Source organism: Palaemon carinicauda, chromosome 31, assembly GCF_036898095.1.
Source record: "Palaemon carinicauda isolate YSFRI2023 chromosome 31, ASM3689809v2, whole genome shotgun sequence".
Taxonomy (NCBI): domain Eukaryota; kingdom Metazoa; phylum Arthropoda; class Malacostraca; order Decapoda; family Palaemonidae; genus Palaemon; species Palaemon carinicauda.
The window spans coordinates 60,980,210-60,994,379 of record NC_090755.1 but is presented as its reverse complement, the minus strand read 5'-3'; the positions used below and the strand labels follow the sequence as shown (position 1 = coordinate 60,994,379).

Genomic DNA, 14,170 nt, shown 5'->3' with positions numbered 1-14,170 from the left:
TTGGACTGCAACCACTCTCCCAGTACCCTTAAAGCTCTCTTGGATGATCGAGCGAGTACGAGCTTCGTAAAGGCAGGAGCTGCTGACTGCATGCCTAAAGCGAACTCAGAGGGAGGCGAGCGTGGTGCTGCAGACACAAACTGATCCGGATATAAATCCTTGAACAGCGCAAGCACTTTCCTAAAGTCTAAGGAGGGAGGCGTGGTCTTGGGTTCGTCGATGTCCGAGTGTTGGTCGTCAAGATGTGCAGCTTCGTCATCATCAGAGAGTCCATCGTCTGAATGTTGAGGAGGAAGAGGCAAAGGAGTAGGTAAAAGCTGGACGGCTGAGTCCGGCAGCACGGGTGCATGCGTGGCTGCACTGGACCCAACGTCATGCCACTGTTGGTCAGTCTGAGAACTGGCAACAACCATAGCTGAGTGGGGGCGCAAAGTGTCTACTCCCGACTGTGGTCGGATAGCGGAGACCACCGTGGGTTGCGGAGGCTGACGCACCGCGTCAAAACACGGCAGCTTAACTCCACCCTCCTGTTGTAGTGGTAGCACACGAACGTCGGCGGAGGGTTCCGTGCGTCGGCGAACGTCAACATGCGTCTGGCAGGGTCGACTGCGCATGGGTGGAGGTGGAGTGTGGGAGCAGGCAGCCTCAGCGTCTGCTGGGCGCACAACCGTGGATGGTTGTAGGCTAACGGGTGCAGCGTCAACCTTCTCCGCACGATACTCCTGCATAACAGCAGCTAACTGAGTCTGCATAGACTGCAGCAAAGACCACTTAGGGTCTACAACAGCTGGTGCGGCAACAGACGGAGTTACTGTCTGTTGCGGTACCACTTTGCCTCTCTTAGGAGGTGTGCAGTCGTCGGAGGACTGCAGCGAGTCCGAACTGACCCAGTGGCTACACCTGGGCCGTTGGACTTGCTCGGAAGGGACCTTGCGTTTAAGAGGCCGTGAGACCTTGGTCCATCGTTTCTGGCGTGAAACTTCTTCCGCAGACGAGGAATGAACGGGCTCACTCGTCTTCTTGTGGGTGGGACGATCTAGGCAAGATACGTCCGAAACCACGGAGGGAACGTCTGTCCGCTGATTAAAGCCTGTCGAACCCTTTGGTCGTACGACATTGCTTCTCCCCTGGGCTTGGGAGCTTGCAAGAGGTCCCGGACTGGGAGGACGACAGGCACGAACAGACGCACCCTCATGCGTAACACTGACACTTTTCACTGCACTAACACTCACTTCACTTCCCACTGCACTTTTACCTTTCAACTCCCTGACGTCAGCCATGAGTTGATTGCGGTCATTCGCCAATGACTCGACTCTCTCACCTAGAGCCTGGATGGCACGCATCATATCTGCCATCGAAGGTTGATGAGAGCTAGCAGGGGGGTCGGGTGCAACCACTACAGGGGAAGGAATAGGTTGTGGGGCATGGGGAGAGGAAGAATCAATTGAGCGAGACGAACTCCTCCTGATCCTATCCTTCTCTAGCCTACGTGCATATTTCAGGAATTCTTGAAAATCGAATTCCGAAAGCCCAACGCATTCCTCACATCGATCTTCCAATTGACAGGCTTTACCCCTACAATTGGAACAAATGGTGTGCGGATCGATAGAGGCCTTCGGAAGACGCCTTGAACAGTCCCTAGCGCTACACTTCCTGTACTTGGGGACTTGACATCTTGAATTAGTCAAAGGGGGGAATTCAAAATCTATCCAAGTCGTCAACAAATAATCCAAAATCCAATAAAAGAATGCAAGGAAGTATTGAAGATAACTTCTGCACAGCGATAGCTAATAACCAGAAATGAATACTTCACCAAATAACGTGAAAATCAATCCAGAAAACAACAGCGTATTTAGTAGGTCTTGCCGGTGGCACGACAGAGAGAAAATTGGTTCTGTGTTGACATGGAGTACTTGAGTACCTACTCGACAGATGGCGCTGTTGATGTACACCCCCACCTGTATAGCGATCGCTGGCGTATTTCGTCCTTAGGTTTTTCTGTCGGGCAGCAGAGCTGACAGCTATACGATCACCGGCTATGTTTAATATTGAAAAATTAGTAATAATGATACACTGTATATAGAAATTTGTATTTTTGACATTGTACATGTAACGTTCTATATTTAAAGTATATATATTCATTAATTCTTTATCAAACTTTATTCATTCTTGGATATAATTATCCTCCATACCTCAATTTCCAAAGGTGGAATTTCATCCTAGGCAATGATTTCAGGAGAAATATTAAGAGAAAATACAATTAAACATAAAATAAATATAATGACTATGATCGAGAACACATCAAAGGAACTTAAACAGGGACAATTTCCACTTTCTGAGAGAAACAAATTTTAACTGGACAGTAATACGATAAACAAAACCTCAGTCTAATGGATAGGATGTATAATTTTCACTGGTACAGCAAACCCAGTTAAGTCTTTGTGAAAATGAAGAAAATCAATATAAATATATCAAACAATACAGTAACGATACCAAAAGTTAATGATATTACAAAATAGCTCTATACAGCTAGTGGTTTTGCATCCCAACTCAAAACCATAAATTTCATATCAATTACTGGATTAGTGGAAAAATTATTTCTTAATCAGTACTTTAAGACAAACTGCAACTGCAAGCTTACGAGAGAAACAATTATTGAGAGGTTTATAATACTTTTTTTTTAGATCAATCAGCCTACAGCTTTATAACTTTGTCATTTAGCATCTAATTGCCCTTTCAAAATTCAGCAATCACAAGCAAATTCCTTGGCAGCCTATATATTGAATAATACTACAATATAACTAAACAAATTATAAATATGTAACTTACCTGAGAATACCTAGCCCATTGTTCAACCCTACTTTCCTTCTTACGCACTAACGTAAAATTACCAGTGTTATCACACTGTGGACTAGCAGAATCTCGTCCATCAAATAATATGGAGTCCTGGAAAAACAAGAATTTCTGCAAGTAATCAAATGAACAGGGCTTATCATCTGGATTTATTTGCATAATGTAAACTTGCCATTAACTGCAAGATTGACTTGAAACTATGAGGAAGTGCATATGCTACATTTTAATTAATGGCTGAGGAACAGCGTTATATGTTGTAGTGTTGACATACACAAATCACAGTCAGCAAAAGGATGACGAACGAGGACGAGGACAAGTAAATGATTAGTTCAAATGTCTTGCATGTTTGTTTATGAAATGTATGCTACTGCAGGTTTCCGTGTTCGGGTAAGGTAATTTCAGTCATTTTTCTATTTTTCCAAGTTAGTCAGTAGTCAGTTAGAAAGATGGGTTATCTCTTGCTATGTCACTTCAAAAGAAATAAAAACTATTTCCACTCATGATTAGTTCATGACAGGATTTCTAGTTGGTTTTTTCTTTTCACTAGGGTGAGGTTGAAAAGAATTGAAAAATAATACTGCCTCTTTAACACAGTATAATAATACAATTATATATACTAATATCATAATGAGGCAGCTTTCACATTTTTTTTTGGCTTTAAACGATTATCAGAAAATTAAACATATGATTCAAAGGGATTGTTTATGCTTTGGCAACTCATTAATAAACATTACTGCTATCAGTCATCCAAGATTAGTTTTCCCCACTTCAAAGTGCGTCTGTATTGCTGCCAACATTCTCAATCTAGGCTTATCAGCATATCATGCAGTACATGTACATGCAAAATGTTTCTAACAAGAGACTATACAAAAAACTTAAAAAAAGCCATTAGGATATTAAAAAATACAAAAGCAATTTCTATTGTCATAGTAACGGACTCAAAAGAACTGCTGAAAACGCAATATTGCTGTGAACGTTGAAAATATTAGATAATTTCAATATCTGAGATTACCATTTTGCAAACCACCAGTCCTTTTGTTAAGTTGACGCATTGGAAATTAAGGGATAACTCTCGTGTTTGTGTGTCATTCTGTTTGGGATAAGAACTATCAAAACGTACAAAGGGCTCCCAAGGGACAACAACTACAGCAGATAGGTAAGCAACCTATCTAAGCCAATGCCTTACTATGAAGTTTAGCTTTGTATAAAGACCCTCGAAAATCCAGCATTCTAAAATGAAAGTATAATGATGTAAATCTAAAGTTCTATATTAAAAAAGTGCTCTACCTTTTATAACTCTTGGAACAATGACTATGGTTCCAAACTTCACCGTACGGCGCTACTTGCTCTACCACCATCAGGAAGTACTTCCCTTCTAACAAACAAAAATTTGTAGACGTACTCAGGTTCCCAAAGTGATGCTCAACATAATAAAAGATGCCAAAGGAAATTATAACTTTACATAAGGCATGGAACAAGCCAATAATCTGTTATACCTGTCAGGGAAGTTCAGGCAAACTTACTGATGGCATTTTCACAAATTCTCAAGTCCTCACCTGTTTACAATGCACATTCCAGTTTGCTAAAGATGAGTAGGGAGGGGGGGTGTCTTGAAATTTGTTGGTTTTCTAAGCAAAATTCGACGACTCTTCACTCAGCAAAGTATGGTACAATGCCAAAATGCCCTTAAAGAAGCGGACAGAATCTAGTATAACCACACATACTAAATCAACTGGGTCTGTGATTTCTATTACAGATTTCCTGGCAGCCTGGACATAGGCAATTCCACTTACTCATTCAGTACTTCTATCGAGTTAGCCACCATTGCAAATTGACAACCTCCTGTTTTTGTTTTTCAATGCAGATGAGCAAAATGAAATTCAATCAGTTCACTGAATTTTCTTATTACAGTAATATTTCCAAAGTTTATTATTTCCCCATCCTGCAACCGATGTTCTTTACCAACCAAACTTTTAACGCAGTACTTGAAGCTGATTCTATGATACTCAAGACGCAAAAGATTCTGATGGAATTAAAGGAACACCACTTCCACTTCCTTGATGTTAGTCACACAAGCCCAAGTGTAAACATTATGATGTTTGCCAGACATCACTTTCCTCTCATTGACAGTTCTGCACCAGATTATTTTCTCCTCATGCCTTTCGTTACATTGAGCTTTACCCGATTCATTCCCGATTACACAAATCAATATATTTCAAACACAAGTACACACATCGGTAAACGTATCTATATTGTATTTTGTAATGTTGACATTTTAATTCTACCTTAGAATACTAAGTAACTTTAAATGCGAAGACTTCCAAAGCAGAAAATCTAAAGCCGACTGTGTTCATCCCTAACATACCAGATTTTCGAGAGTTCACTGAACTGTACAGTACAGTATCTATTGGGGAGAGCATGTAGTGTAGAATGCAATGATATGAGAAACAGAAGTACACCAAGAAATTTTTTCTTTCACTTCCTAATGTACACTTATGGGAATCCCAGTGAGGCTAAGGACCAAATTTTGGCATAATAATATCAGTGACATTGTTGGAGAGCAAATTCAGATGTTAGCATGTTTCCTTTCATACTACGGGGAATAACTGTAATTTCCTTTACATAAGTTGCATATTTTTCCTGGTGTTTTTAATACACATCAAATCCTATGATCCTACTATGAGAGTTCTGAATGCAGTCTGACTACACATTTCTTCCTTTATAAGTTGCTGACAAAGATCAAAAAGCTAAGCATACTGCTATTGTTTGAGCAATGTGTTATTAAAGACGTCTACATTCAAGAAGGCTGTCTCTAGGAATTCTACTAAAGGACATCGCATTGTGCTCTTGCTGTTCGCTTTTCACTCATAACTTATAATACAGTACCATGCTTGTTGCATATTAAGCTATCATGACTATGAAAAGGTCTTGGGAGGAGCACATTCATTGTTAACTTGGAGCTTGGACAGGCAGTCAAAGAGATGGCTTGGAGTGAAAAGATAATCACAGTTATACTACTTATCCTTATGGTCATTAAAAAGCATAAGCATGTTCAGTTTTAAAGAACACGCCTCAGACTTTCTTACGTACCTGGCTATCACTTCTCCTAGAGAGACCTTGATAATCAGAGACAGGGCTATTACTATCAGTCCTTGTAGAGAGAGCAGCATGTGAAGAGAGAAGACCCCTATATTCTGAGAGGGGACTGGCACTGTCTGCTGTTGAACTTCGGGCAGACATGCTTCCAAAACTACTGTCATGGTCGCACTCAGGAGACAATCCATTGTCTTTGCCTGAGGGAACCTGTAATATTAAGGCATTAAGTAAAACCTATGAAAACTACTGTATTCTACTTCAATGTTCATAAGTAAGCAATGACTTTCCAAACATCAAATCCCAATTCTGACTCAAAATTCAAAATTAAGGAATACTACAACTAGATTAGATGAAATATACTGTACTGTTCTACGCATTTTCAACAATGTTACACTTTCCTTTATTTCCAGTTTACCTTATATAGCTCATCTTAAAGTATCTTACCATTACTGTATAACAAATAAAAAACCAACACAAAATCTTTGGAAGAAGAATCAAAACATATAACAATAAAGCTCTGATGTAAATCTATAAAGTTCTGTACTCACACTGGCTACATTATTTGGAGGAGAAGAACTGAGAGTGTGGAGTACAGGGGTTCTTCGCTTATTCCCAGGCGAAGTAGCCGACATGCTTGGAGTTCTCACCAAACTATCTTCGACGACCCCGTCAAGTGGACTGTCAATGCAAGTGGATGGTTAGCTAGAGTACTGGACAATACAACAACTTCATTCAGAATCTAGTTTCCTTTGGTAAAATGAGTAGCACTTGCTTGAATGGAACTCTCATTAGAACCACAAGTTACCGCAACAGCATTATTAGAAGTTATCCTTGCGTTGAAAAATATTAAAAGCTTTTATTCAAGCTCAACATACATAACATTACTGCATGTAATTCATAATAAACAAGCAACAACTTAATGAAATAAGTAAATAACAGTTAGACTCAAAACCCTCCAGTGTTCATCCAAGCAAGGCTTTTCTACAAATTTACCTATCGCAAATACATTAGGTCAAAATACTAAATATTTAAAGCATGCATACTAAGAAAATGAACAGGATGTTTCAAATGCTTGATAAGTATCAGCTTTTAATATCTTCCTTTATTCAAAGAATGAAAGTCATTCTTTGAACCTATCTGGCATCAACATAAACATAAAACTTTAACATATTAATATCTTAATAGTGACTAAAGCATAAATCTTTAATAACCATGCAAGTAGTGCAAAACACAGTTTCCTTCAATTTAATAAAATCGTCAAGTTAAACATGTGCAATCGAACATAGCCTTAGAAGACAAAATAATGATAGCAATAAATATCTCCACAAAGCCATACTCATCAAAACTTAAGGAAACTTTGTGAGCTTCCTATGAAAAATAATTTAGACTTTGGAAAACATTTTTCATGGCTTAGCTGAAAATATTTATATAATGTACTAAGTTTGAATGTACAATTTAAAGTGTCATGAATGCTATGGTACAAAACTTCATATGGGAAGATTTATTTTGGGTATTTTTCTCTTCTACTGGTGGAATGTTTAGTGGAGATAAATTAAATAAAAAAGTATACAGTACGGGGTAAATAAGAAAAGAAAAATTTTAATATGAAATTAACTGGAAATAAGTTTAACTGAAAGGAATAAAATCAACGAATGCTGAAAAATCAGGAAACATCAAGTTTTCTGCTACCACTGACAAATACCTAGTAGTAACTTTGTTTAAAGATTTTGCATTAATAAGTCATGTTTAAAGTAACTATCACAGTAATTAAAATTACCCAGTACAGTAATACCCGTCCTACATTGTTAAATGGTTCCAAGACAACTGCCATATTTAGATTTTCAATTTAAGTCCATTTTTCACCCTATATAGACATTTATGTTCCCAGTACAGTACATGAATTGTACGCAAGTAAAATACTTAAATGTGCTATCATTATATAAAAACCTGATACTGTACAGTACTTATATTCATAACCTTACATGTGAAGTATAGTCCAGTACAGTATAAGTATAGCACTTTATTGTTTTTGTACAACATAGAAACTGACGTATGCCCGAATAAAACGGTGTAAAGCCAATTTGATTTTTGTACTTAATACTTAAGAATGAGCGACATAGTATCGGAACTGATATACTGTATGTCCAACCAACGTATAAAAGGGTATTACTGTACAATATAGTATAGTACATCAATATAGATGGGTTATACACAAACTCCTTCCGAAGACAGTAAAAATAAAATTACTCACTACCCTTACAGTTAATAGCTTGGCTTCTCCCTAGCACGTGACTGAAAACTGCTTTCTTACTATACGAGTAGCATTATCTCATTACTTGTGTTGATACAGTCTGGTATCCATATCCCTTTATCTTTTACGTAGAAAAACTTATTGTTTTCTCCTGAATACTGTACAGATACCATTAAGATTTGTTAATAGGCAAAAGGGAATTTGGAATTATTGTGTTGTAGGCTGCTGTGTAGTTACACAGTACATTACCTCGGTATTCTGGCCTTTATTAAACTCTCTTCCTTCATCCCTTCCATGAAATACATGGGGTTACAAATCGTAGTAAAGTCAAGAGACAATGTTTAATACAGGTACTTCAAAAGTTGTAACGAAAATGAATCCAAAATGAATCCAAGTTGGTAGATAATTTTTCAAGAAATTTGCATACTGCAATGATATACAACTTCTCTAAACAATGTAATATACAGTATAAACAAAGCTTTAAAATACACAGTCATACTGAAGTTTCCTTTGCATTCAATTTTCAACTTAAAGAAGGGAACAAGACTGCTTGATGATAAAAATCTTAAAATTCTCAAAATAATAAGCAATGGGTAAAAATGTGACCATACATATACTGCAAGCGCCTAACAATAAGTACATGCAAAACTTATAATATACTTACTTCCACGTTATTACAATGTTGAGTTTGAGAGAACCAGACGGATTGAGATTAACTGTCATAAGCTGTGGATGGGGTGAAAAGAGATCTTTCGTTTCACAGACTTTGTTGCCTATAACCACTGTCTTCCCCAGCACTCTGACTTCAACAGCTTTTATTAACAACTGAAATGATTAAGAAATGCATTATTAACTCTGCTAACAAAGTTGGAAGGAGGTTATGTTTTATCCCATGTTTGTGTGTTTGTTTGTGAACAGCTTCCTGGCCACTATTTTAATCATAGAGTAATGAAACTTTCAGGGATTAACTTAGGTAAAAAGCTGGAAATAATTCAAATTTGGAAGGTCACGGTCAAAGGTTAAGCAAAATGTCCAATTCATGTAATCAGCCATAAGTTTGGACATCGTTGTCAAAGACTTTAAACTTGGTTCATATTTGAATGTATGAAAATCCACACCAATTAATATATGTTAAGGTCAAAGGTTAAGGTCAAACAAAAGGTCGAGAAATAAGCTGCCGCGACGGAGGTCTGCGCTCTACAGAGTGCCCCTCTAGATAGTTACCTGTAGTTCTTAGGATGTAAATGGCTATATCAAACAAGTCTTTTCATTTTTCCTTTCGTGGCTATAATACATTTTATATTCATCACATATCAGCTTTCGTGATTTCTATACAAGTGAAAATCACATTTTGTTATTTCTACGTTATGCTGATCTTGCTCTTGCGATTAAGCTGCTAGGGACACCATAATATTTCAGCAATAATTATGTCACCATTTCCCATTACCGTACTGTACTCATTGCATATACATAAAGATGAGTTGTTTTGTTAAATACTAACAAATAATACAAAGTACAGTATATGTAAATATGTCCATAGCTAGTAAGTTGTACTTTTTTCCTATCATTATCATAAACATTAAATAAATTTACTAGTTTTAAAATGCTCAGTCTAAATACAAAATGTCATATTAACTCAATCTCATAACCTAACAATACTGTACTGTATAGTATACAGTATCAATATTTCTGTATAACAATATTTTTAAATATTTGGCTAATTCTGCACATGAAGGAAAATATTTAGCCTTTTGATCCAAATTTACCAAGTCAACTAAATCCCAGTTATATATGTATACTTTTTAAAAAGAAATCAGGACAAATGCATATATTGTAGGCCTACCTTAAAATTTAAAAAAATACAGTACCTAGAAAGAAAAGTCTACCCATAACCATTCCTATAATACGCTTATTAGCATTGTGGAATGTGATGAGGTTATATGGAGTTGGTGGAAGGTTGTTGCAAGCACTGAAAAGTTTCTACAAAGGTAGTAAAGCATGTGTTAGGATAGGAAATGAAGTGAGTCGTTGGTTTCCGGTGAGTGGGGCTGAGACAGGGATGTGTGATGTCGCCATGGTTGTTCAACTTGTATGTTGATGGAGTGGTGAGAGAGGTGAATGCTCGAGTGCTTGGACGGGGATTAAAACTGGTAGACGAGAATGACCATGAATGGGAGGTAAATCCGTTGTTTTTTGCGGATCATACTGTACTGGTTGCAGACACAGAAGAGAAGCTTGGGGGAGGTGCCTTGGTATATGTATGTATGTATTAGCATTGTCAAACTACTGTAACAACAAATAAACAGGTGGGATATTAAGTTATCTTAATATCCTAAATCTGACTTATGAAGCATCTTACCATTTCACCAATTAATCCTTTAATAACTGTTCTTTGGTTATCCCAAGTCTGAGTATTATCTTTGCAGACGCGACCTCGTGACTTCCACTTCTGAGTTCCATGCTTGAGGGTCACTTCAAAAACGTCTCCAGGACACAAGCGAGCGAAACCTTGAATTCCTAGGGAAAAGCAAATGAAAATACTTGTATTATCATAACTCAAGGTAGCTGTATCTTCTATGAGAAACTTGTTTTACATTGAAAGTAATTAATGAACATTTTAATACTTTGTACAACTCAAAATTTCATTGGAATTATAATAAATTATATGGAAAAATTATGGTCTCTGTCCTTTCATAATTACGTAGTACAGTAGAGCACAATGTTATCAAAATATTTTGTACTGTATATATTGGTTACTTAGTCTTGAGAACTTATCAAATTTCTTAATATTAGAACCTATGCCATTTTAGGATAATTAATCCAAATTATTACTCCTTGAAAATTAAGATAACCCAATTTACCCGATCCCAATAAAGGAGAGAGTATTAATCTAAATATGAAAATAAAAAATCTTTATACAGTATAGGGCAACTATTATTTGCTATGCTATTACAGTACGCAGTACCGTAGTATAGGATATGGAAATTTACTTGGCTAAATGGGGACACATTTTGTATAAACTATCATACAAAAAAAAGTATTCACATTGAAATACATACTGTACTGCAAAATAATATACATCTGTTATCATACAGAAAAACAAGATTCTGTTTTGGTAACAAAGAAAAAATTTCACCTGCTTCTACAATGAATAGAGTTCTAATAAATTACCTTTCATTTCTAGTGTCAAGGTTCCAATAAGCTGCTCAATTTGTACTTCTAAAGCACAAAGGATTTCTGTGCACTCCTTATACCCGGATCGAACATTGCTGAGAGCGGTCGCTTTCTCCTTTCCAGGAGAAAGGGCATAAGCATATGCCATTGTTCTAACCTGAAAAAGAAATATGATTAAAAATAACGTTTTAGATACTGTGTTCTATTTTACTCCAGTACCACCAGGCAAGGAAAACCAAGTACAGTACGATAATGTTTTGCAATGTGCACTTTCTCACTCATTCTCTTGTTCTTTCCATTTTTCTCTTTTTACACTGGTTATTGCACCAACTAAATTAATTTCTAGAGATAAAAATACTTTACATACACTTTACACAACCCACAACCAAAAAATGAAAAAATGTTACTCAATAACAAGAGTTTAGGAAAGAATGAGGAAAAACAAAAAATATGATGCAAATGAAACATCAATAGAAAGGCAAGTGTGTGAACGTACCACATATCGTACATAAGTGTTTTGATGTCACCATGTGCCTTATCAAATAAAATTAATACAAGACTTTAGTCAAAAGTGATAATGTATGTAAACTTTCTATGTAAATCACCACATAATAAAAGCAAATGTACTGTAATAATTTTATACGTAAAAATGTGATCAAATGGCTAAGCTTGAAGAAGGTTGAGTTATCCAAGCAATGCATATCAAAAAAGTAAAAAATATCTTATTAAACAACAATGAAGGCCTTTTAATTACTTCAAAATATATTTTTGTTATACTCTCTCAAAAATGGTAATTTCATATCATTCACTCTTCATGTTTGACAAGACTTTCAATGGTCATACAGTGTATATTATATGGGCAACTCCTTATGCAATGAACTTTCACTATTACTGCCTTGAGGTAGAGTAGGTCTCTTGCCTGAGGGTATACTCAGGCACACTATTCTACCTTATTTCTCTTTCACTTGTTTTTTGACAATTTTATAGTTTAATTAAGAAAGATTTATTTTAATGCTGTTACTGTTCTTAAAAATATTTTACTTCTATTGTTCATTCCCTTTTTTGTAGTTTGTTTATTTCCTTCTTTCCTTTCCTCACTGAGCTAGTTTTCTCTGTTGGAGCCCTTGGGATTATAGCATCCTGCTATAATCCCTTGGTATAATCAAGAACAGTAAAAATCAGCCTAATAGCCAAATAACAAAACATATACACTGTCGACAGGTAACTTATATATTCCAATTGCAGAAAAATTTTGTTCGAGATTTTATAAACTTTATGGTATAACTGTACATGTAAACCCATTTATTTAGTTGCATAAGATATAATAAAGCCAGTTTAGAGAAGTTGGGGGAGGGGGGTGAAACCTACCTATGAATGTGGACAAGGCATCCTAGGTTGGGTAAGGAGGGAATTTTCAACACAGAGCCCATTTCAGGCAGATTTCAGAGTCTTTATGGATGGTTGGGATGGACCGGGTTAGTAATTAAAATGTAGGTAAATATTTACTAAAGCACAATATTCTTAATGAATAAAATCAGCATTCTTCCTGGTGTATTTATAAGTAAAGTACTGTACCTTAAACTGTTCTGATGCAAATAATTGGGAGAAACATTTTTTTTTTTCAATTCTAAACTTTTTAGAATTCCTAGTTATGACTAAAACTCACATCTTAAGAGAAACAAATAACACCACCAAACCTACTGTATAGTTCCCCACCTAATCTAACATAGGAACCCTATTCTTAGCTACTGGGGTGGGGGTTGGGGGATGGGGGGTGGGGGGGGGGGGTGGGGTTAATCACCTAACTGGCATAACCTGTGTTTGCTTCTTAATTGCCTTCACTGCTGGGAAGGTAACACTAACCTATATTTTGTAAATAGTAAAATCAACTTCGTATCGTATTTCGGGAAACGATAAACATTTTCCCCCTACAGAAAATTGATTTTACAATTAATGAGAAAGTTTACCCCTCTCCCAAGCAAGTGCATACACCATTATATTTTCTTGGACTACATACAGTTTTACACTGTTTCAGAAATAAAAGTCTGAAGTAGTCCATAGCGATTGAAGCAAGAGGGAAGCAGAATAAGGTATAAATATATAAAAACTTTACAATAAAATTTTAAATATTTAACAGGAAAATGTTTAAAAACTTAACAAGAAAATGTTTTAAAAATTTACAAGAAATTTTCTAAAACTACAAGAAAATGTTTAAAAACTTTACAAAAGAAAATGTTTAACAATTTACAAGAAAATGTTTAAAAACTTTACATGAAAACATTTCAAAACTTTACAAGAAAGTTTTTAAAACTCTATAAGAAAATGTTTAAAAACTTTAAAAGAAAATGTTTAAAAACTACAAGAAAATGTTTAAAAACTTTACAAGAAAATGTTTAAAAACTTTACAAGAAGTGATGTCAATGAAATCTTGTACTGAGATGATACATATGCTTCTTCTTTGTAGTAATGTGATCCACTTATTCATTGGAGTTGACACTCATTAAGCCCTACAGGATATTTCGGCTACGACAGTTGCCATTAAACTGGGTCTGGGAGATTTTGGGTTTATTTGCAATTGTGTCACGCAGGATTGCCAGGTTGGCCTTATTCAGGCCAAAAAAGCCCTCCAAATTTGGCCTTTTATCGTGGTAGATACCTAAATTTGGCCTTTTAGAAATTAGTTAGCCTTAAACGCTATATTTTCGGCCTTTTTCTACTATTAGGTTGGCATTTTAAAGCCTTTTCTCATCTGGAAAACCTGGCAACCCTGCTTGTGTGTGTTAAACTAGTATGATC

At 36.2% G+C, this 14,170-nt stretch overlaps 1 protein-coding gene across 3 annotated transcripts in view; it reads right to left on the bottom strand.

Moving 5' to 3' along the window:
- Positions 1–14,170, bottom strand: part of LOC137624428 (rho family-interacting cell polarization regulator 2-like) — a 319,758-nt gene that overhangs the window by 23,368 nt on the left and 282,220 nt on the right. For 2 of the 3 annotated variants that reach the window (XM_068355177.1, XM_068355179.1), the window contains 6 exons: positions 11,372–11,531; positions 10,560–10,717; positions 8,865–9,025; positions 6,498–6,627; positions 5,944–6,156; positions 2,830–2,946 (listed from right to left, as the gene is read on the bottom strand). In XM_068355177.1, the coding sequence (XP_068211278.1) occupies positions 2,830–2,946; positions 5,944–6,156; positions 6,498–6,627; positions 8,865–9,025; positions 10,560–10,717; positions 11,372–11,531 (939 nt within the window). The remainder of the gene's footprint in view (positions 1–2,829; positions 2,947–5,943; positions 6,157–6,497; positions 6,628–8,864; positions 9,026–10,559; positions 10,718–11,371; positions 11,532–14,170) is intronic. The other variant, XM_068355180.1, reaches the window with a different exon arrangement.